The following is a 25773-nucleotide window of genomic DNA, read 5'->3' on the forward strand; positions in this document are numbered from 1 at the left end:
AAAATAAAAATGGTAACATTTTATGGATGTTATTTAAATGGAAGTTTGGAATATAGATCCTGTCTTTGTAGAACACAAATAAAAACAATGACTACTGTTTGCATGTTTTATTGTTTTGTTCTTAACCTAGTGAGGACTAAGGCAATTGTCTAACATCCTAATGGGACATGCATCCCTTTCAGACAACTGTCTCATTCAAACACTTGAGCTTTGAATGAGAAAGTCACCTCACTCTGGAAGCTGAAAAAAAAGCAAGTGAGTGTATTTTTTCTTTTCATATGCATCTGCTTCTTCTCTTCCTATGCTTTTCACATGTTCACATCCAATCAGTGTCCTATCCCTAGGAATGTTGGAAAAGTGCATTGGGCATGCATGACAGATTTACACATGTGCAGTTGGAATATCTCTTTACCATGCAACATTCTAACAGAGAAGGAGTCTGATCAGTGTGATTAATGCAGAGCAGGCTCTGATATCAGGGGGGGGGGGGGGAGGGGGGGGGCTGAAGAAACTATACTAGCTGAGAGATGTGCCCAAAAATGCAATCTGACCAAGTTTAACCCCTTAAGGACACATTCCCTTTTATTTTTATTTGGTCCTTAAGGGGTTAAGGTAAGTCTGTAAATGTTTATTACATACTTTTCAAACTTTTTCATGCTTTATTTTGGTTTGTATATTAGTTGAAAAGTGTTTGCTGATCTAATTTTGCTATGTGCTTGTTCAACTGTATTTATTTTCCCTTGTCTTTAAGTGCACCCACATACACACACTATATATATATATATATTTTTTTTTTATTTTTTTTTTTTTATAAAGAGACTTGGCATTATTTAGATACTAATTAGCATAATTACAAATTGAAAATAAATATTTTCAGAAAAATGCATAAAAGAAGAAAAAAATAGTTCTGTCCTGATTTTGAAAATACCCTGTATGCCTATGTTTTTTATTTATTTTTGGTCTGTTAGAACAGTGCATTGCTGTTTCAATGATAAAATTTACAGAATGTAATATGTAAGTGGTCACTAAACCCTAAACAGATCCATACACACAATGAAAACTGTCTCTATTCTGAAATGTTACAAATTTATGACCCTTTACTTTGAAATTTTTTTCTTTTATGTTTTACAACTTAAAATGTAATTGAGCTTTTTATTCCCTATCCTGTGGCTTTCTTGGTGGTAGAGGATCCCTGCAGCATGCACAGTGTGCTGTAAATTGTCAGATCTAAGCATCAGAGGGCAAAAGCAGTATTTGTAATGAGTAAACTGTATTCCTGTTGTTTAGTTATGTTTTAAACTTTATTAACAGAATTTGCTATGTAAGTATTGGTGTAGACTTCATATGTTCTTATACTTGGTGGGGTGGAACAAAAAAAGTAATTTAGTAAAAATGCACACTTTACACAAGTACACAAAATCTGGTTAAGACTTCTTGTTTAAATCTCCGTGATAATTTGACACCTCTATTAAATTGTGGTCAGGGTCCCGGAAATACACAGATATGATCTCCCCTACAGCTCCTGTCCGTGGCACTGGCCCTTCTTCGAGTTTGACCCCACAGTCCTGCAACAAATGAATTAAATTGTTAAAGTATAGCTGTACTCAGTGGTGTATTTTAATATGGTGCTGCCCTAGGCATGACAGATCTCGGGCACCCCCTAATTTAAGTGTACCCGCCCCATCCTGTTAACTTAAACACATTTTGACTGACAGACACACACTCACGGACCAGCACATACTCTGATACACTGACATACACATACACTCACTGATTTGACACAATCATTTAGACACACGCTGACAGACGCATACTCACTGACAGACGCATACAATCATACAGATACACACATTCACTGACACACACATTTACTCACTCACATTTACTGACATCTCCCCACACTCACAATTATTATTATTATTTTATTTAAATCCACCCAGCCTCCCTACATTTGGGATAACTGGGTGGATTTTTCACCTGGCGTCCAGTGGGGCTGCTGAGCAGGAAGGCGGCCGGGCGTGCAGGCAGGTGGGCAGGCGCTCAAAGTCTTCAGCGAAGGAGCACTTTCCCCTGAGCTCTCTGCTCAGCTCCCTCGCAAGCCGCAGAGTGATGCCGGGAGCCAGAATATGATATAAGAGAGCTCAGGGGGAAAGTGCTCCCTCGCCGCCTGTCCCAGGGAAATCCAAAGGTGGCCAGCTCTTGGGCTCCCATAAAACGCGGCAAACAAGGTATTTGCCTAGGCATTCGGGGGCGCGTTTTTTTCCACCCCCTGGAAAATGCCGCCCAAGGCAAATGCCTTGTTTGCCTTGTGGTAGACACATCCCTGGCTGTACTCCACTAACAGTATGTAGAAAATATATCTTTATACAAAGATGATAATCAGATCGTGTGTTAAAGGAACACTGTAGAGTTTAGAATACAAACAATTTGGTTTATATTATTACAATTGAATATTTAGTGAATAAACCAAGTGGCTTGTAGTTCCACATCTCACTTTCTGTAAATGTGTACAGGGTGTTGATGAAAAAAACAGACAATATGAGAATGAGCAAAAGCTGTGACAACGCAATACGTTGCCTTTTGTTTAGTCCCTGCTCAGGTTTTAAAAATGTTTTGCTCACTTGTGCCATTACAGAGAGAACCTATACAATTTGCATATCAGACTGATCTCGCCCAGAAGAGCAATCCAGATGCAAAATGTGGGAAACGTTCTTTCTGCTCAAGGAATTGTCAAGCAAGTGTATTGGACTGCACATTGTGATAACTTAGAGGGGTTGTGAAATGCATGGGTTTTAAAAACACAGGTCAAGCAGATAGAGGGAGAGTGGGAGAAGTGCATGGTGGCTTCACACAAGAAGTTTCCTTGGCAAAAATTATTATTTAAAGTACTTCCACCACAAGTGTACAAGGAGTGTGGCGATAAAAAAAAAAATAATAATAATACTTATCTATAAATAAAACAGCTTCTCTCAGATTACCTCCCAGGTAGTAATCTTAATAGCCAAATTGTATACACATAGAAAGAGGAATCTACATACACAGAACATAGTGTGATACAGTAAAATAAGGTTCTTAGCACTTAATTGAATGCACTCACAGAATATAGATGAAAAGCATGCTTCAAAGGTGCTTCCCCGGATGAAGATAGGGGCTCCAAATCTCTTCTTGGGTCAGTATGTGTCGCCTTCAATTTAGGACTTAGATTGGTCCCTCTTTCTATGTGTATACAACTGATTATTTAGTAAATTGGAAGTTACCATTCTAAATGAGCACAAGCACCACACTGGGCTTCATTGGTAAAGGGAGTATCGATGCACAGAATGTTTGATTTACTCTTTAACCAAAGTTATATTTATCAAGAATAAAACCCTCTGAACGAATTTGAAGGAATCTGTGAATGTTATGATCTGCAACAATGATAACAATACACATGCTTTATTTAATTACCTATGAGTGAGGTCTTCATACCTAATTTTACACAAATCTATATAGATTTTAGCTTCGTTAAAAAAAAAAAAAAAAGTATGTATGTATAATTATTTACACACACAGTGCGTTCTAGTGGTAGTATGAACATGTTGTAGTGGCCATGATGTTTGGAGTGTTCGTTTAAGCCAGTCAAAATACCCTGGTAATAGGGAAAGCAGGACTTGCAATCTATGAAATGATTGTTAAAGGGGATATTGGAAGGTCAGTGACGTACCTGGAGGTGTTTGAGTACTGTGCTTATTGGAGTCTCTGTTATTAGACACAGATCTGCTGAACCTGGAGTAGGAAGGTTAGCTTTGGGCTCAAACTCTTTTCCTGCCTCGTGAAGATTAATCTTCTGTATTCCAAAGCTCAAAGCTTTGCGGTTACCCTGAAACAAAGAGTGCAATAAACACTTTATTTCACCTATACAAAGGAATGCTGCATTATGGTTTTAAATTCAATTACATTAACCCTAGAAGAAAACTGGCCATACACGATATAATGGTTATAGCCTGTCGTTTTATTAGTTAGGTTACGCAGTTGGAGGAGAGGAAGCAAAGCGGGTTAGTGAGCTACGGAGAGGGAAGGAAGGAAGTTAGAATAAAACTATAGTGCTAGCAATACAAAGGTGCATCCCTAACACTATTGAGCCCTTTGGTGGCCCTCCTACCCGGCACCTAAAGGGCTATAAAACTCTTTATTTACTTACCTTATAGCCCTCGGCGCTAGCTCGTGCTCTGCCTCCTCCGTCATCTCATGGGGGAACCTAATCTGCATTAGGCCTTCCCCATAGGAAAGCATTGCCTCGCTGGATATCCTTATGCAGAGCGTGAGGACTTCCAGCATTGTCAAACTCTGTGAAACTCCAGAAGGCGCCTCAAGTGGCTGTCTGATAGACCGCTACTAGAGTCAGTCTTAGTACTGCAAAGTAAACATTTCAGTTTGTCATTGCAGGACTAAGGGGGACAGGGGCACTGCACCCAGACCACTTCAATGAGAGGAAGTAGTTTGGGTGCCTTAGGTGTGCTTTTAACAGCTTTACTGGTATTCATTTTGGTAGAAGTGAATTAATGGAGTATAGCTTAGCTCAAGGAGGGCTAGCACACAAAATCTTGGTATTCAGCACTTATTTAAGAGTGTATGACCCTCCCCACTGATCTCATCCACATGTCATCAAACTTATTCCTCACTTGTCCATCTTCTTTGTCACCACTAACCTCCAACTATCATCATTGGGCCCTACTATGTTTGTCTTAGATTTCAACCTGACATTTCACCCACTTTTGTGTTCTCTGCTCCCCCTGTGACGTGGCAAAATAACTAGAGTGCCTGATGATTGGCATACCTGAATTGAGAAAGACCTCCACATTCTTTCCCATTGTCCCTCATGCCTGGATGAGTTCCATTTATATCATGCACTTTATCCATGCTGCCATATAGTGGGAGCTTAGGGGGCTGAAGCCCTGGCTCATTACAGTTGGTGGAGGTGGCCAGAGGATATGTTTTTTGTTTTGTTTTACATCAGGCAGCTGTTTCTCAAACGACCAGGGTATGAAAAAAAAATGTGGGTTGATTGTTTTATAAGGAAATATACTCTGGGATCTGCCCCGGGGAAGCTGTAATTAATACAGTCCTAAAGGATCAGTGCATTTGATCCGCACCTAGCACCGAGGGTGAAGTTGTGGGTTGTTTGTATACAAACACACACACAGTTGTTTTCAAAGCTGCCACCTAGTATAAAAAGAACGATCAGTAGTATTGTGTTTTGCCATTCTTTAAATATGTTGGCTTTGACCTATGTGTCTTCTTACCCGTTCTCCCCCGGTTTGCTTTGCTATATCTGCTCGTACCTTGAAGGTTGTGACTTCCATGCCCAGGACCTCAGTGTAGAACTTGACGGTTTTCTCCAGGCACCGTACAGTCAGCACCAAATGATCCAGATGTTTAATCTGGAAAGGGGGTTGCAAATTGCTGGCATACCGGACAAGGGCAGAGGAGACCTGAAACATGGATTGAAAAAAACAAAGTGATACGTGTCAATATACACGTGTGTGATGTGACCGTAGTGTGGCTGGAAGCCAGGCTCACTTACCTCTCTACATGATACTTCTGTGAATTAAATCACTGCCCGGGAAACTAGACCATGGTGTATTTTTTCATAAAAAGAGGAATAATTGCATTGCAGATGTGTCTAATTTTAGCACATTCTATCTACAGTATAACATCTATAAATTATTATATATTTTGTAGGATAATAAAGGGTGAAACCTAAAAAAAATGTACCTGGAATGTAGAGTATTGCTTATGGACATAAGGAACTGTAGTAATGCACAGAGTTTTTCAGATGAAGTTTGTATATAAATAAATAAAAGAGAAAAACTCATCCCTAGCTTTAGTATATGAGATGATCCTTCAGCCATATAAATACACCTTGGGTCAGACAGAGTTTGGAAACTGACAATAGCAGCGAATTCAAAGTGCATTTCAAATTTAAGGTTAGAATAGTCGAACTGGAAACATGCTCTAATTCAGCAATGCTTCCAGGTTGGCTAATTTGGCCTTAAATTTGAAAATCACTTTGGATTCTCAGTTTAGTAAATAACCCTGTTAGTCTCTGTGGTCTTCCTTAATTCACTCTCTGCACAAAAATTGGGAAGACTATTTAGACTTAGAGTTATTCACTAAAGTGAGAATTCAAAATAAAATGTAAATTTAAAGGGGGGGGGGGTGATGGAAACTTTTACCCTATTGAGCCCTGTAGTGAAGGTCCGCCCACCCATTTTCAGTATAACTTGCAAAAAAGAGTTTTTACTAACCATGAATCAAGCATCAGGTGTGTCTCCCGAAACTGATCTTCCACGCCCCATCCAACGTCACAGGGGCCACGGCACAGTCCAATGTCAGGCTTTGCACAGAGAAGCCTGTGATTGGACCATTTTCTTGGCTCAGAGCGTATGCGCACGCTTTGGGCCAGCAAAAGGAGGGATCAGGGGAAATGGGAGGGTTAAAAAAACAAACTATGTAGTGGAAGGTTGCACAATGTGGGTTTGAGGGAGTGGGAAGCAATTTTTATGTTTGTCGGCAGTATGCACTGATGACAGGTGTTTATTTTTTATGCACAGAATTGACATTGGCAGCCTGAAACAGAGTTTTGGGCTGCAAATGCTAAGTGTACTTGGGTGCAACTAGCCTGCAGCACACAATTAACAATATCTTTGTATGTACAGCATTTCAAGCAGAAACACTGCACATACATACTCAAGCCACCCTGACCACTTCAAATCACTAAAGTAGTCATGGTGGTTGGAGTAAACCTTGTAGGGCAGAGTAGCTGAACTGAAAGCACAGCTGTCTTTGGCTATTTTATTTTTTCAAAATTAGAAGTTTATTTTTTTTAAGCACAAAGCAGCATACATAACAGAGTCAAAACAAACTCACTTAAGTACAGTTGTATGCCATACATTAGGAATTAGCACTACACACATAATCAATAAGACAAACATAAGTGTATATGGTGAATTTGCGGTTTTGGCAAACGGACAATGTCTAAGAGGCTAGAACTGGAGGGGAAGGATGGGGTTGGGAAAGGGGGAGTACATTGTGTGCTTCAGTGAAGAGACAACAGCAAGAAGTGTTCACTGCCAGTAGTAGTTTTGGTTGTTAGGGGTCTGCCTACACAGATTTAACTGACATTTTCGTTTACGAATGCATCATATATTCAATTCCTTGTAAATCAAAATCCATTGGTGCAGCTGTCCGATCTTTGGATCTCCCAAATTAAATAATGAACCGTATGGAGAAAACTCATTGTGGCTGGCGTTTGGTACTGTGATGTAATTCCAGTAAAATACAAGTTTAGCAGGCTAAGATTGCCACAAGGCATATGTATGTATATGTGTTTGTAGTATCAGTTGGTTAATTACACGTAGCTAAGATACTGTCATCACTGTACTGACCAGGTGCAGGAATGTAAGAACTGGAATTACGCGTCCCTCTCCTTTGTATCAGATGAGCCACGTGGTTAGACCGGATGGATGAGTTTAGACTCTATTCATTAAATAGGTTAAGGGTATGTGTGGGTGTAGTTAATTGTGGGAGGAGCTACAGTGCTATATAAGGAATGTACTCTATGTATTCAGTACTCAGACTTTGCTGTATTTTGGTGACGCTAGTCCCTCTGAGTCCCGATCGGAGATCCAATAAAGAATCTCTTCCTTCCTGAAGAAACCTGTGTCCATCTCTCTGTGCTTGGCTTCCGTCAGTTTCTCCGGTATCATTTGGTGCATTGGCCGGGAAGCTCATCGTTCAACGGTAGCTGAGAGGCAGAGGCGTGAGACGGTCTATCTTTGCCCACGTTCTCTACGGCTGCACCCCTGAACTTCTGCGTGGACCTCCCTTCGTCTCGGCGCCACTGGTCTGTTGTCCAGGAGATCATCGGCCTCTACGTGAGAAGTGCTGGGGTGTCCCCGTCGATGAGTGTGAACTCAGGTTCAGGAACGAGGAGGTAAGATAACTGCTGTTTTAGACGGCAGGACCCGCTAGGGGTATACCGATTGTGCGGTAGGCCCAAAGGGGTTTTTGAATCTGTATCTGCCCCCTCTGTCGGAGGGAAGGAGCGAAGGCGCACCGCTCGATCGAACGCTCTTTAGTCAGACCGTTTGATTTGGTTAGTCAGGCGGGGTCCTGGTGTAAGATAGCCCTAGCCGGACACCGGTGTCTTGTCTAGACTAGCGTTCTAGGGTGTATATTACGTTCGCTAGGTCGGAGGGACCGGGAGACTAAGCGGCGCCTGTGTAAATTCGGTTCGCTAGTTCTCATCCTATCTGGGCTAAGTGGGAAGGCGTGTAAATTTGGAACCCACTAGACTTTTGATAGTACGACTAAGAGGCGCCTGTGTAAATTCGGTTCTCTAGCTCGTTGTATAGTGCGACTAAGAGGCGTCTGTGTAAATTCGGTTCTCTAGCTCGCTATATATGTGGTGATTGGGCAGTGTGGCTAACCAAAACGGGTGTATATAGTTTTAGGTAGTCCATTCAAGGTACTGGCCAATAGTTTAGTTGGGAATTGTAAATGTGTTAACGATTGTTTTAGTAAAGTGTATATCTTGTTAGATAGCGCGAGCTCAGCCGTCTAGCGAGAGTGTTAATAGTGTGTTGCTGTATTATAGTGCACGGTACCATAACCCTGTATATTTACTGACATTATATAATAAGTACTAATCATTGTCGTCCATTGCATGTTTAACACCATAACCACTAATAATTGTATTGTGACCTTAACTTGTGCTTTGACCTATGCTAACCGTACTGTAACCGCTATTTGTAAAAGACGATGTTACTGGGGTGTGTTATAGACGGGTAATTCGTATATAGAGAATTATAGCGTGGGTGACTGTGTAGTTACGCCAAAGGGCATAATATTGATTATATAGTGACTGGTGTAGCAGCTGTGTGTGTACGGGAATTCCCTGAGTGTTTATTGTTATTGTGTACGTTTCACTTGGTAACCGTACCACGTGGTGCTGTTGCCAGAGGAAACGGGTGTGACTGTTGAATAGTACGCGTGTATAGTAATCGTTGTCGACGACGTTCCATTGTTAAATATGGGTGCGTCGCAGTCAACGATTCCGGATCCCTTAGGATGTATGGTTAAGAATTTTAAAAAGGGATTCAAAGTTTGTGATTTTGGGGTTAAGATGTCCCCTGTACGTTTGGTCACTTTGTGCACTAGGGAGTGGCCTACTTTGGTTGCGGCATGGCCGCCACGTGGCAGTTTGGATCCAACTCTGGTACAGCGCTTACACGTGGCTGTATCAGGTAGGCCTGAACTTTACGGCCAGTTTCCTTATATTGATTGTTGGAGACAGGCCGTAAATGACTCGCCAAAATGGCTCCGGACATGCCACGAGGAACAGTGTCGCCTCATGGTAGCTAGGACTTGTTCGTCCACTAGGGCTGGTGTTAGGCCCATTTTGGACACGCCCCCTGAGTCCGAGATCCCTTTGCCGCCCCCTTACTTTCCGGTAAGAGGAAGTGACGCAAATACAGGAAGTCCTGTAACCCTTCCCTCATTACCCTCATCCACTTCCGCTTCCTCCTCCAGTACAGGATCCACCCCCCCTCGTACTAAATCTCCCCTTCCGGAACCAGAACCCACCCCCATTAGAAACGAATATCCTGATTTGGCGCCACTTCAGACTTCCGGTCAAGCTTCATCTAGCTCGGCCCGAAGTGTTCTATTCACTACCTTTTCCCAAAACCAACCTCCCACATCCCCATACCCTATATCTCCCCGACCGGAACCCATGACTGACGCTTCCCTACGTAGCCCCATCCAAACCCGACAGTTGACTGGTGCCCAACAATTAAAGCACTATCAGATGCCTCTTCGCTTAAATCCCGGGTCAGCTTATATCGATGCCGCAGGTCAAATGGCACACGCTGACCCTGTCTTCGTATATGTCCCTTTCACCACTACCGACCTTTTAAACTGGAAGACCCATAATTCCTCGTATACTGAGAAACCACAAGCCATGACTGATCTGTTCACCTCAATAGTACAGACACATAATCCGACATGGGCTGATTGCCAGCAGTTATTAATGACTTTATTTAACAATGAGGAAAGGACAAGAATAAATCAAGCAGCCATTAAAGCATTAGAGGATAGAGCCCGTGCTTTGAACCAAGCTAATCCAGCAGCATGGGCCGCAACACATTATCCCAACACTGATCCCGATTGGAACGTAAATGGTGCTGATATGGTTCAACTCAGAGCCTATAGAGACGCTATAATTGCTGGCATGAAAGCCGGAGGAAAGAAAGCCATTAACATGTCGAAGACAGTTGAGGTGATCCAGAAAAGCGATGAAGCGCCCAGTGTCTTTTATGACCGATTATTGGAGGCGTACCGCTTGTACACCCCCTTTAATCCGGAAGACGCAGACAATTCCCGAATGGTTAACTCCGCCTTTGTCAGCCAAGCTTACGGAGATATTAAGCGCAAGCTACAAAAGTTAGAAGGGTTTGCAGGTATGTCAATCTCCCAACTAATGGAGGTAGCTAATAAGGTCTATATGAATAGGGAAACAGAAAGCAAGAAAGAGGAGGAGCGCAAGATGCGTAAAAAGGCTGATATGCTAGCGGTAGCGATCGCAGGCATAGATAAACGGGGCCCAGATAGAGGCAATAATAGATGGAGTAGGGAGCCTTTGAGTAGGGATCAGTGTGCGTATTGCAAGGAAGAAGGGCATTGGAGGAACGAATGTCCGCAAAGAGAGCAGTACGAGAGAGACCAACCCAGGGCAGGCTACGGAAACTTTAGAGGCAGAGCGAGAGGTAGAGGAGGTCCCGGAGGGAGTAATGGTTATAGAGGGAGTAATGGGAACAGAGGAAGTGTTAGGGAAGACAGGTATATTCCAGCAGCGCAAAGGTCTCGCGATAGAGAAGGTAGGGACTTTGTAGGATTGGCTGACACGGTCATGGAGGACTATTGATACCGACCGGGCTCCATCCCCCTTGGTCGAGCGGAGCCTATGGTCGATGTATCAATAGGGGGGAAAAGGAGTGCGTTCATGATCGACACTGGTGCTGAACATTCAGTGGTGACTAATCTAGTTGCTCCTCCATCTGGAAGGACTATTACTGTGATAGGAGCAACTGGAAGAAGTGCTGAAAGACCGGTTCTTAAAAGTCGACTCTGTACATTGGGAGGCCACGTAGTAAAACACCAATTCCTTTATATGCCTGAATGTCCAGTCCAATTGCTGGGACGTGATATGCTATCCAAATTACAAGCGCAGATTACGTTCCTACCAGATGGAACAACATCTTTAAAGTTTAATGGACCTTCAGGTATTATGACTTTATCCGTACCAAAGGAAGAAGAGTGGCGACTTTATACAGTGTTGACTAGCCAAAACCCTAGGAGTGATGAGACATTGTTTAACATACCAGGAGTTTGGGCAGAGAACAACCCACCAGGACTGGCCCGCAATATTCCACCAATAAAAATTGAACTGAAACATGGGGTTTATCCAGTGAGCCTAAGACAATATCACATTCCGCAGAAGGCTAAGAAGAACATCCAATCCTATCTGGATAAGTTCATACGGTATGGTATCCTAAAATTCTGTACTTCCCCCTGGAACACCCCATTGCTGCCTGTTCAAAAGCCCGGCACAGATGAGTATCGACCTGTGCAGGACTTAAGAGCAGTCAATGATGCGGTTGTTGGCATACATCCAGTTGTACCCAATCCATATAACCTGCTTGCTTTAATTCCGGGCGGGGCTACTTACTTCACAGTCTTAGATCTCAAAGATGCCTTCTTTTGCCTCCGAATTGCCGCAGAAAGTCAATGTATTTTCGCTTTCCAATGGGAGAACGCTGTAACGGGCTCAAAACGCCAAATGACTTGGACAAGACTGCCCCAAGGGTTTAAAAATTCACCTACCCTATTTGGTTCAGCCCTAAGTCAAGATCTATTGGATTTCGAGTCCATCCCAGGAGAGTGTGTATTGTTACAATATGTAGATGACTTGTTGATAGCAGCAGTTACAAAAGAAATCTGTCAGCAAGCAACGCACGATCTACTACACATTCTCTGGAAGGCAGGATACAAGGTGTCCAGAAAGAAGGCTCAGTTGTGTTTGCCAACTGTCAAGTATCTGGGATTCCATATCTCTGAAGGTCAAAGAATTATGGGGCCAGAGAGAAAAGAAGCTGTCTGCCAAATACCAATACCCAAGAATAGAAGACAAGTGCGAGAATTCTTGGGGGCAGCAGGCTTCTGTAGGATATGGATTCCCAGTTATGCGATACTAGCAAAACCTCTGTACGCAGCTATCAAAGGTACAGAGCACGACCCCTTCTTATGGACCCAAGAACAGCAAACGGCATTTGAAGATGTGAAGAAGGCTTTGATGAGTGCCCCAGCATTAGGTCTACCTGATCACACACGACCATTCTACTTATATGTACACGAGCAAAGAAGAATGGCTGTGGGAGTATTGACACAGTACTTGGGATCATGGCAAAGACCTGTTGCCTACATGTCTAAGCAACTGGATGCAGTGGCCAGCGGACTTCCACCTTGTCTAAGAGCCGTAGCTGCAGCCGCCCTGCTAGTAGCTGAAGCCGATAAACTCACTCTGGGTCAAGAACTTTATGTACGAGTCCCACATGCAGTACAGACGTTGTTGGATTACAAAGGAAATCATTGGTTTAGTAATAGCCGTATGACCAAGTATCAAGCAATGTTGTGTGAAAACCCAAGAGTGCATTTAGAGACTGTAAACACCTTAAATCCAGCTACCCTTTTGCCACAACCTACTGAAAGTCAACATGATTGTTTGGAAGTAATGGATGAAGTATTCTCAAGTAGACCAGATCTTCGTGATTTTCCCATCCAGAACCCCGATGTTCAATATTACACCGACGGCAGTAGTTATGTGAAAGAAGGGATCCGCTATGCAGGATATGCAGTGACAACAATAGACAAGGTGATAGAAGCTCGGCCACTGGCGAAAGGAACATCAGCACAAAAGGCAGAATTAATAGCACTAACACGAGCGTTACAATTGGCTGAAGGTTTAAGAGTAAATATCTATACGGACTCTAAGTATGCGTTTTTAACCACTCATGCCCACGGAGCTTTGTATAAAGAAAGAGGACTACTGAATTCAGAAGGCAAAGAAATCAAGTACGCAGCTGAAATCCTACAACTATTGGAAGCAGTGTGGGAGCCGAAAGAAGTCGGTATCATACATTGTCGAGCGCATCTGAGAGGAGATGGTGATGTAACCAAGGGAAATCGGATGGCAGATAGTGCAGCTAAGCGTGCTGCTGAATCAGGAAGACAGGAGTATGTAGGGCATATAGCTGCTCTTATACCAACTCCACTGTCCCAATGGACTCCAGTTTATACAGCTCAAGAAGAGGAGTGGTTAAAGACTGAACCGGGAAAGTATCTGGAGAACAAGTGGTATCAGCTAGAAGATGGAAGAATAGTTATACCAGCATCGCTAGCGGTAGAAATTGTCCAAAATTATCACAACGGGACACATTCTGGGAGAGACAGTACTGAAGAATCTCTTAGAAAACATTTCTACATACCAAGATTGTCCAACTTGACTCAGGCCATTGTACGCAGATGTGTAACGTGTGCTAAGAATAATGCAAGACAAGGACCAGTAAAGCCACCAGGAGTTCAGTTTATGGGGGGACTCCCCATGTCCGATCTACAAATAGACTTTACAGTGATGCCTAAATCGGGTGGACATCGTTACCTGCTGGTAATTGTGTGCACCTATTCAGGCTGGGTAGAAGCATGTCCTACTCGTACAGAGAAAGCAGGAGAAGTTGTGAGATTCCTGCTACGAGAAATAATACCCCGATATGGACTACCCTGTTCTATAGGATCGGACAATGGTCCAGCTTTTGTTCACCAGTGCCTACAACAACTGACTCATATGCTTGGTATAAAGTGGAGGCTTCATACTGCATATAGACCCCAGAGTTCTGGTAAGGTAGAGAGAATGAATAGAACTATAAAGAACCAGTTGGCTAAAATGTGTCAGGAAACCCAACTTAAGTGGAACGTTCTCTTACCCATAGCTTTATTGCGAATCCGCAGTACCCCTACCAGAAGGATGGGCCTCTCTCCTTTTGAAATCATGTATGGGCGACCACCTCCCGTACTTGGTAACTTAAGGGGGGACTTGAGTCAGTTGGGAGAAGGAATTACCCGGCAGCAGGTTGTAGAGTTGGGTAAGACTATGGAGGAGGTACAGAAATGGGTACAAGATAGATTACCTGTGAATATTTATCCCCCTGTTCATAGTTATCATCCAGGAGATCAAGTGTGGATTAAAGAGTGGAATAATGTACCGTTAGGGCCCAAGTGGAGAGGTCCTTATGTTGTTCTTTTGTCTACCCCTACAGCAATAAAAGTAGCAGAAGTGACTCCGTGGATACATCACTCCAGGGTTAAACCAGCAGCAGTCGATTCTTGGCAAGTTACAGCAGATCCAGAGAATCCCTGCAAGATCCGGTTAAAACGCACTACTCAGTCGGAGTAACGAGGAATTATTGTGGATTACAAATTTTATTGTTACAGGTGTGAGTGAGAAGGCCATAATAAAGCCTGTCCGCTTACCATCACATAGTGTATAAGCCAGGAAAGTCTCGAAGGGACACCTGTGAAGATGAGCAGAACTCCATTCCCTGCAGCCCTCACATCCTGGAAGCTGAGGCGCCATCGCACGGACGAAGACTGAGGATGACGGCGAAAGATGTGCTTTTGATAGTGTTTATTTATATGTGTTTTTATATTCAGGAAGGTAGAGGTACCGACACTCCTAGCTGTGAGGTATGCATTAAGACTACGAGAACAGGTAACCATATTTCCCAAACCCTAATTTGGCATTCACAATACGAGTGTAAAGGAGATGTATCGAGATGTAGATACTTAAATATAGATTATAGTGTGTGCCATTTAGGAGTAGGAGAACCTAAGTGCTTCAGTCCGGAGTATCAACCTCGTACAATTTGGTTGACTCTCAGGAATGGAGATCCTCAGGGGACCCTAATTAATAAAACGGTGTTAGAATCCGTACATTCTTCGGGTGTTCTGCTATTTGATGCGTGTAAAGCGATATCGAGTGGTAGAAAGCCGTGGAATGTATGTGGGGATCTTAGATGGGAGAGGACGTATGGGTCTAACGATAAATATATTTGTCCCAGTAGCAAAAATAAATATGTAAGTCCTAGATGCCCAAATAGAGATTATAACTTTTGCCCATATTGGTCTTGTGTGGGGTGGGCAACTTGGGGACAGACAGTAGACAAAGACATGATAGTGACTAAGTTGCCGACTAGCCCTTATTGTAAGTCTATGGAATGCAACCCAGTCCATATACTCATTAATAACCCCGACAAGTTCTTAGATAAGTATGGAAATTTATTTGGGTTTCAAATATACGGGACGGGTTTAGATCCTGGGACATTATTGTTTATAGGAATAGAGACTGATACGGTATCCTCCCAGACTCATCAAGTATACCATTCCTTTTACGAAGAGATGAGTATAGATAATAAGATCCCCCATAATGCTAAAAACCTGTTCATTGATCTAGCTGAAAGTATTGCCGGTAGTCTTAATGTTACCAACTGCTATGTGTGTGGAGGTACTAACATGGGAGACCAATGGCCTTGGGAAGCAAAGGAGGTAATGTCCGGTTCTGAGGCAGTTGACCAATTAATATCTTCACAAGCCGATTATCAGATGAGTGTTAGAGGTAAATCTGAGTGGAGATTAAAGACCTCCATCATAGGTTATGTTTGCATAGCAAGGAAAGGAATGATGTATAATACTTCTGTAGGAGAATTAACTTGTCTAGGGCAAAAAGCTTATGATGATGATACAAAGAATACAACTTGGTGGTCGGCTTCAAATGTCTCAGAACCATCTAACCCGTTTGCTAGATATGCCAATTTAAAGGATGTGTGGTTTGATCTATCCATCACATCTACTTGGAGAGCCCCAGCAAATTTGTACTGGATCTGTGGTAAGAAAGCCTATTCGGAGCTGCCACAGGACTGGGAAGGGGCATGTGTGTTGGGTATGCTCAAACCATCCTTCTTCTTGTTACCGATTGAAACAGGTGAGACTTTAGGTGTTAAAGTGTATGATGTGAATCATAGGAAGAAAAGGGGACCCATAGAGATAGGCGCCTGGGAAGATGATGAATGGCCTCCCCAGCGTATCATAGATTATTATGGGCCAGCCACGTGGGCTGAGGATGGTACCTTTGGTTATAGAACCCCTATTTATATGCTCAACCGTATTATAAGATTACAGGCGGTGGTTGAGATTATCACAAATGAGACATCACAAGCGCTCAATCTTCTAGCGAAGCATAACACCAGGATGAGGACAGCAGTCTACCAAAATAGATTAGCCTTGGATTACCTTTTGGCAGTAGAGGGAGGTGTATGTGGGAAGTTTAACCTAAGTAATTGCTGTCTTCAAATAGATGACGAAGGGCAAGCAATAGCTGAGCTTACTAGCCATATGGTTAAACTAGCGCATGTGCCTACTCAGGTATGGAAAGGGTACAATCCAAGTAGTTGGTTTGGTAGCTGGTATGAGTGGTTTGGAGGGCTTAAGGCAGTGGTAGGTGGAGTCCTACTGATTTTACTGTTGTGTCTACTCCTACCGTGTCTTATACCCTTAGTAGTTAGGTCTGTGCAAAGCCTGATAGGAAGTATAGCAGAGAGGAAGGCTGCTGCACAGATAATGGCGATATATAAGTATAAGGCTCTAGATCAGGGATAACCAATGCAAGAAGATGAATGTTGAAGATTCACATCATAAGATAAGTCTGGTCTGGTTCATGGTAACCTGAGGTATATGCAAACCAAGGTTAAGTGATGCCTCAAGTAATTGTGAAATATCAGAGGCATCAAAGGGGGGAATGTGATGTAATTCCAGTAAAATACAAGTTTAGCAGGCTAAGATTGCCACAAGGCATATGTATGTATATGTGTTTGTAGTATCAGTTGGTTAATTACACGTAGCTAAGATACTGTCATCACTGTACTGACCAGGTGCAGGAATGTAAGAACTGGAATTACGCGTCCCTCTCCTTTGTATCAGATGAGCCACGTGGTTAGACCGGATGGATGAGTTTAGACTCTATTCATTAAATAGGTTAAGGGTATGTGTGGGTGTAGTTAATTGTGGGAGGAGCTACAGTGCTATATAAGGAATGTACTCTATGTATTCAGTACTCAGACTTTGCTGTATTTTGGTGACGCTAGTCCCTCTGAGTCCCGATCGGAGATCCAATAAAGAATCTCTTCCTTCCTGAAGAAACCTGTGTCCATCTCTCTGTGCTTGGCTTCCGTCAGTTTCTCCGGTATCAGTACCACTTTTTCCCAAGCATCCTTCCAGTAGATGCCCGGGCAGGGAGCATGTTATTCTGACTGACAGTTCATATCTCCCTGTTTGAGAGATCAATTTGGAGATCTCTTGTATTGTGGGGATCTCTGTGAAGGCACAGTTTCTAGACAATAGGGTTAGACCAGCTATAAGGGTGTGGAAAATCAAGTATTTTACATGTTTAGGATATTTGTCTCAGATTACAAATAGTAAGAGAGTTATTCACTAAAGTGGGGTGTTGGGTATAATAAACCCAGTATGGAATTGAAAAACAGAAATGTCATACCGCCAGTATTTGCGACATTTGGAACATCCTCACCAGACGTGTAACGTAGTGCCTTTTTCTTGGGTAAACCTCCAACATTTATTTGTTTTTTTGGGGCACATAGAAGCTATTCTTGTAGGAACTAAATACTATCTATACAGGATTTTCTGAGAGATCTCGACATGGGAAGCACAAAAGGGTTATGGCTCTTATGCATACTAATTGCTTGTAGCCAGACTCTTATTTTTCCCAGATGCTTATATACAATAATATTTGAACCTCTGTAGGGATTTGCAATAAGCTGAAGATAGAACTTCGCAAAGTTGGTCTGCTGTTGCCCGTTCAGAGGTGCTTTTTGTTTTTACATGCTCTGTCATCCACGACTGTATTTGCGTACAAGAGAATTTTGCAATAATTGGGAGCAATATATTGTCATTAACCCTTAAAAGGTATAAGTCCCTTATTTGTCTCAGTATATCTCTTGACTGGGTTGGAATTTCAGTATTTTTTTTTATAAAGATTCTATCTTTATAAAACATGTTTCGGGGAAGAAGTGACTGCAGCTTTAATACTCACAGTAACGTATGTTTAACCCCTTAAGGACCAAACTTCTGGAATAAAAGGGAATCATGACGTGTCACACACGTCATGTGTCCTTAAGGGGTTAAATTACGTGGTGTGTTTAGAAATCACTTTGCGTAAGTGAGATGCATTGTTCTATTTGCATAAATTATTAGTGAGCCATCTAAAATTTCTCCGAACTGCCTTTCCCCTGGCCACATCTCCAGTCACACCTGTCAAATTAGAGGGTTATTTTTTGTCCATTTGAAATAGTGGGAGGTATGCTATATCATTTTTATTACATGGCACAAGAGACCCACATTAGTAAACTGGCTTGCAGATCGATAGATCTTGTGCCTGCAGATAGATTTCATGTTACAATTCATTTTTTTAATACCCTAAACTGCATGGATGGTGACATCACCTGTATGATTATTTACCACAATGAACAATGCACTGATATGCTTTGCATGGTTTGTGGAGACCTTATCTGTGGCAGAACTGGGACGTACATGGTTCCCTCTTTGCCCAAGATTAGTGCGGGTATCACTCCCAAGTGGCACTTGACGCCATTTTAATGGCAGAAGTTGAAATAAGTGGTGCTTGTAACTCCCACTAATCTCAGGCAGTACGGAGACGTGATCAGTAATTCTAGATTCAGTCAGTTTGTGAGTGCATTGTGAGCAGGGATACTCAGGCAATATTTAGGCTGTGTGTACAAGTCTGGTCTGAACTCCATATGAAAGAGTGTACTTGGACTCCGTACCTTTCTGGCATTGAGTACAGACATGATCCTTGGTAATCAGTCTCTATGCTTGGTGTGTGACTAGGACTGGACTGGTTTATTCACTAAACTACAAACTGAGTATTAAAATAAAAAAATGCTAAAAGTGTTCCCAGGTATTTTTCGGGGGTTTTGGGGTGTAAGTAAGGGACTCGGGGTATACCTGGATTTGGGGTGTAAGTAAGGGGCTCGGGGTATACCTGGGCTCGGTGTGTAAGGAGACGGCAGATTGAGAGCATGTCTTGACTTCTCAGCAGCAGGAACAATGCAATAAACTTGGTACTTTTCCTTCTGCTGCACTTCCTTATTCAAAGAGCTGGGAGCTGCCCAGAATAGGAGGGCTGTGGGTGTGTTGCTGTTGCCCAAGTTCATTAACCCTTTCTTGCATGTCGAACAGAGCATTGCTCACAATTCCCACTTTCTAAATATGGGTAGAAAATTAAATAGTGTTTATAAACTGCCCATAATTTATTCTGCACAATATAATCTGCATGACAGGCAGCGTCAAATTACAAGAGGACACTCCATGAAATAATTCGGCTGTAAAATCGATCCAGTGTTAGGACAGTCACAATGCAACAGCAGCTGTTAGGTCATTCGGTCATGTAAGCAAACCACAACTTTAGCACTGTCAAAGCATCATGGGAGGTGTAGTTCTATTACAGCCAGGAAGCTTAGTCTTAGCAATCATTGTATTAGGTGATGGTTCACTGAAGCACCTGCCGACACATTTAAAAGCTTCAAAAGCCCACGTGACCAGACTCACATGCAGCAATTATGTGACGTTTCCAGGGGACATACTAAAAGGAATGACAGATTGTAATGCCCATAGACTTTAACAAGGCAGTGGAATGCCCATAGAGAATAATGGACATAAAAGGAATGCCCATAGAGAATAATGGAAACAAAAGATTTCAATTAGAGACAAAACTATTACACATATGAAATACATCTTTTGCCACAAAACTCTCCAGATTCAGTGTCAATTTTTGAAATTGAGATTAACCCCTTCAGGACGGAGTCAATAGTGCACGTTCTGATCAAAACAAAATGTAAACAAAAACTGGAATTTGCGCTATATGTCTGTTCAACCGTAGTTCCCCTCTTTCAAATTATATGCACCCACACTTATTATATATCATTTTGTTCAGGAGAAACAGGGCTTTAATCTATCATTAACTATTCATATATGGAACATAATTTATTATGAATAAAATAAAAAAAAGGTGAGAAAATAAGATTTTTTTTTAAATTTGTATTTCCGTCTGCCATTTTAGCTGTGAATGTCATAATACTGTTAGGTTTTACTGCAAAAAAATGCGCATATTTGTAATCAGCGATGTCTCACGAGTACAACAGTACCCCCCATTAACAGGTTTTATGGTGTTTTGGAAAGTTACAGGGTCAAATATAGAACGTTCCATTTTCAAATTGAAATTTTCCAGATTAGTAATGTTACCTTTGAGACGGTGTGGTAGCCCAGGAAAGAGAATTACCCCCATAATGGCATACCATTTGAAAAATTAGACAAGCCAAGGTATTGAAAGTGGGGTATGTTTAGTCTTTTTTAGTAGCCACTTAGTCACAAACACTGGCCAAAATTAGCGTTCATATTTGTTTTTGTGTGAAAAAAGCAAAAAACTAATATTTGGCCAGTGTTTGTGACTAAGTGGCTACTAAGAAAGACTGGACATACCCCACTTGCAATACCTCGGGTTGTCTACTTTTGCAAATGGTATGCCATCATGGGGGTAATTCTCATTCCTGGGCTACCATATGCTCTCAAAGGCAACATAACCAATCTGGCAAATTTCAATGTGAAAAAAATGAAATGCAAGCCTTATATGTGACTCTCTAACTTTCCAAAACACCATAAAACCTGTACATGGGGGGTACTGTTATTCTCGGGAGACTTCACTAAACACAAATATTAGTGTTTTAAAACCGTAAAACATATTACAACAATAATATAGACCATAAAAGTGCCGTTCGCTTGTAAAAAATGCGAAAAACGTCACTTTTACTTAAAATATCATTGTTGTAATACAATTTACCAGTTTGAAACACTAATATTTGAGTTCAGTGAAGTCTCCCGAGTAAAACAGTACCCCCTATGTACAGGTTTTATGGTGTCTTGGAGAGTTACAGGGTCAAATATAGTGCTTGCGAATTAAATTCTCTGCACTTTCTCCCTGTGTTGTCAGGCATGTCAATCAAATTTTAATTAATCAAATCACATAATTACGTTAAAAGATTATTTAAATATACACGTAGAATTTTAATATATATGCATTTATAGGTATTTAAATTCTACGTGTATACTAATGTAATCTTTTCTGTAATTATATGTATTTATCTATATATATATATTTGCGGTTATTTGTATTTTATACAACGATAGATATATATAGAATGTCATTCTAAGTGTATTTTGTTACCGATATATATATATTAATAACAAAATACAGTTAGAATGAAATTACATATGCATATATAATTTATATTAAATTTTGTTTCAATATTTTATTTATTTATTTTATTATTTTATTTATTTATTATTTTAATTATACGTATTTATATATAATATATATATGTACATCTATTATATATATAATATATATACATATTATATATATGTAACGTCATTCTAAGTGTATTTTAATATTAATTTATATACTTATATTAATATTAAAATACACGTTGCATGACGTTACATATATATAATATGTATATATATTATATATATAATATATATACATATTATATATATATTAAAATATATTTAATTTATTTTTAAACATGTTTATTTTATTTTTTTTACACCTCCTACCAGCAGGGGGACTGTCTGATATTTCAAACAGTCCCCCTGCTGGCAGATCCATAGCCAGCTATAGGGGGCCATGTGATCGCTCCTTGAGAGCGATCACATGGCCCCCGGGGGCCTCATTTGCCGGAGGGGGGCTGCCTGGGCTCTCAGGCAGCCCCCCAGAAGAGGATCGCGGCGGAGGTGAGTAGTTGCTGGCTCCTGGGGGCTTAAACCGTTACGGCGTTCCATGCCGCCGCAACGGCTTTAAAGCCCATTTAAAGCGCGACGGCATGGAACGCCGTAACGGCGTTAAGGGGTTAAGTGGGATTATCATTGTTTTCTATGGAATGACAATGGTGAATGACTAAAGAGAATGCCCATAGACTATAATGGGAGGCAACACATAAACTCATTTGCAGGTAAATCTGTGTAATGTAGCAAATTCATCTTTAGCACAGGTGTTCCCCAAGTACAATACAAGACAACAGGAATATTTGGGATACGGCTGAGAAATCTATAATTGAAACACAAAAGTGTACATAGTGTAAATCTACATTAAATCATTGGTAAGTGATCATGAAATGCACTCACGAGATGTAGATGAAAAGACAGCGTTGCTAAGGTGCCTCCCCCGATTGTGATGGGGGGCTGATGCCTTTCTCCACTTGCTCCAGACGATAAGTGAAAAAACAGGACTTCCAAGGTGGTGGAAAAAATAAAACAATTTATTAAGGATGAACACATTGGTCAATACTATTGCAAGATCCAGTGCTGGGAAAACATCTGTCCCAATACCCCCAAGTGATCTTTAAAAAGAATCAAAATCTAAAGAACATGCTGGCTCCTAGCTACGCTATTAAAACTTCTCCCACTAACACCAATACGGGATCTTGCAGGGGATGCAATGTATGCAAAGCCTGTAGAACTGTGTCCATTGTAAGATCTGACACCTTTTCCAGCCACACCACTGGGAGGATATATCACATCAAATCAGATATTAGCTGCCACACGGACTTTGTAGTATATCTACTGCAGTGTCCGTGTGGCAGACAGTATGTGGGTCGTACTACGAGAATTTTGAAAGTTCGTATTCTTGAGCACCTGAATAACATCAGGAAGGGGTTAACTACCCATTCGGTTTCTGCCCATTGCAGCACATGCCCTCTCTTTTCATGGAAACAGTTCAGATGTATAGGTATTGAGAGAGTCGTACCCCATTGGCGTGGGGGCGATAGGATTAAGAACTTATCCCAAAGGGAAACCTTTTGGATTCACCAATTACAAACTTTGGAGCCTATGGGATTAAACGTAGACATCGATCTGATCTGTTTCCTATAAAGTATAGTATTTTGTTGATAGATCAATATTTGTTTATCTCTCTTTCTTTTCCCATTACTAGAGGTAGTGGTATGGACCTATGTTCTTATACCACACTCTGTATACACTGTGGAAATGGAATCAGGTTGTCCACAATTGGACCTATTATCCAGTTAAGGATGTATCATTGTGTGGAATATACACATATATATATATAACAAATACACTTAAGGTGGATGTATCCAATATACTTTTCATTCATATATAACATATTTTTGGGCTATTCTAATTAAATTTGTATTGAGATTTATGGGGCATTTGATTGAAGCCCCCACATTATAACTGTCTACATATTTCCTTAAAAAGAAGATAGCCGTTATTATTATTATTCTCCATTACCCAATCAAGGGTATTTCACTGGGATAAATACACATTTATATATGAAGAGTATTCTGAAGGTAGATATGTATATTATTATTATTATTTTTTAAATTCACATATATTATTATTTAAATTGTATATTCTATAACTTTAAATAATTCCAAATGAAATTAAATATATTTGAACACAAACAGGGCACTTTAGTAAATAGTATCTATATAGATGTAAGTACTATTTTTTCAAATTCATATATTTTTTCAAATTCATATATTATAGTTATTCTAACATGAAATTATAAATAAATTGTATTTTGTATCGATTTTTATGGGGCACAAGCGATGTATGTTGCATAAACCTATTTCTCCATTTTTGCTGCCGATATTATTATGCTTTCTCTTGATAGATTCATATCTGTTTAAAATTCCTATTCTCTGGGACTGTTCTCCTGGCGACCACCAGATGGCCACATCATTATACTTCCCAACCTCTTTGGATTTCACTGCTGGAACGCATGATTCAGTGGAACGCGGAAGTGAAGGTTCACTTCCGGTTCCGGTTTTCGGCCGATACAGAACGCGGGAATTTCAACTAACTCTGAAAGAAATCAGCTGGATATGACCTACTGTTCCACCAATGAGGGAGGAAACAAAGGAGGACGCCCAGATGATCACCAATCAACTCAGGGGCTAGCCCTATAAAACAGGACTGGTGGGAGGGTGGGAGTAGGCTGTATTTTTTCATTCTGTCATTTCTGCATGTAATTTTATTCATTTGGTCCCTGAGGAAGTTCCAGTTTGTGAACGAAACGCGTAGGACCTCTTTTTTAAGCCTGTATTTCTACTTTTATTGCTGGGTGATTATTCATCCTTAATAAATTGTTTTATTTTTTCCACCACCTTGGAAGTCCTGTTTTTTCACTTATCGTCTGGAGCAAGTGGAGAAAGGCATCAGCCCCCCATCACAATCGGGGGAGGCACCTTAGCAACGCTGTCTTTTCATCTACATCTCGTGAGTGCATTTCATGATCACTTACCAATGATTTAATGTAGATTTACACTATGTACACTTTTGTGTTTCAATTTGTAATGCTCAATTGTTGATAAGATGGAAACAACTGCAGATTTCTGAGTTTGATAATGTTTATTACTTTAAATAAAAAAGATAATCAAATGAACTGTCTCTTTAATTCCTGGCAGGTTATAACCAGCAGCGGTGTTTGAAGTTGTTTTAGGATAAGGTAAATTTAACACAACCAGCGAGAAGTTCCAAATTAGGATGCAGATAATTAATAAGTAGGTGTTGGAAACAAGATTATGAGTTGATGTGGAGCAGATAGCGAACCACTTAGATTTAGGATGGTTATATATTAAGTTTGAGCCAATCTGGTTTACTTAACTTATGAAGGAGTGATAATCCAAATTGGTGATAGAGATTCCACAGAGAATCGAGGTTGCAGCAGGCAAGAGAATATCCAAAAACAGTCCGAGGTCGTAGGAGAGGAGAAGGAGGGTAAATGATTAAACAGTCCGGGTCCGATACACAGTAGAAGTAAATATTCAGTTTGAAGTTCGCGGGAGCTTTCGAGTTGATCCAGCACTGTGGTGTTGACGCGGACTCTCTATGAACCCTGGGAACGACCACGTCATAGGAGGGGGAGTGGCCGCGCTCCGAGAACCCGGAAGTCCACGGTTAGCGAATGCCGGAAGGTCTGACAGAACCCCCCTCATAAGAAGCAGCCACCGGATGCTGTCAACGAGGTCTGGATGGGTAGCGAGCATGGTACGCGTTGATAAGTCGACGAGCATGCACCGCGGAGGACGACACCCATGAGTCTTCGTCAACTCCGTAGCCCTTCCACCGGACAAGATATTGTAAGGAACCACGATGGATTCGTGAGTCGAGAATCCTCTGAACCTCGTATTCCTCTTCACCTTGTACCAGAATGGGATCAGGAGTGGTATGAACATCCCTCATGAAAGGGTCGGAGTGGTGTGGTTTAAGCAACGACACATGGAAGACTGGATGCAGTTTCATGGTAGGTGGAAGTTTCAATCTAACCACGTTTTCGTTGATGAGTGACAATATACGAAAAGGGCCAAGGAAGAGTGAACTTAGTTTCTTTGAGGGACGGTTGGTAACAATGTTTTTTGAAGAGAGCCATACTAGATCACCAACCTTGTAAGTAGGGGAAGGTCGTCTACCAGTATCGAAAAACTTTTTCTGAGCAGATGATGCATTTTTAAG

The 25773-nt window shown here is 41.3% G+C and overlaps 1 protein-coding gene across 1 annotated transcript; it reads right to left on the bottom strand.

Annotated features, from left to right (window-relative positions):
- Window positions 1-911: 911 nt before the first annotated feature.
- On the bottom strand, window positions 912-19346 carry GLOD5 (glyoxalase domain containing 5). Its single transcript, XM_063459981.1, has 4 exons — window positions 19226-19346; window positions 5322-5471; window positions 3704-3859; window positions 912-1565 (listed from the first exon to the last, which is right to left on the bottom strand). The coding sequence occupies exons 1-4, from the start codon at window positions 19262-19264 to the stop codon at window positions 1425-1427; spliced, it is 486 nt and encodes a 161-aa protein (XP_063316051.1). The 5' UTR covers window positions 19265-19346; the 3' UTR covers window positions 912-1424.
- Between the last annotated feature and the right edge of the window lie 6427 nt (window positions 19347-25773).

The sequence above is a fragment of the Pelobates fuscus genome, chromosome 6, assembly GCF_036172605.1.
Source record: "Pelobates fuscus isolate aPelFus1 chromosome 6, aPelFus1.pri, whole genome shotgun sequence".
Lineage (NCBI taxonomy): Eukaryota > Metazoa > Chordata > Amphibia > Anura > Pelobatidae > Pelobates > Pelobates fuscus.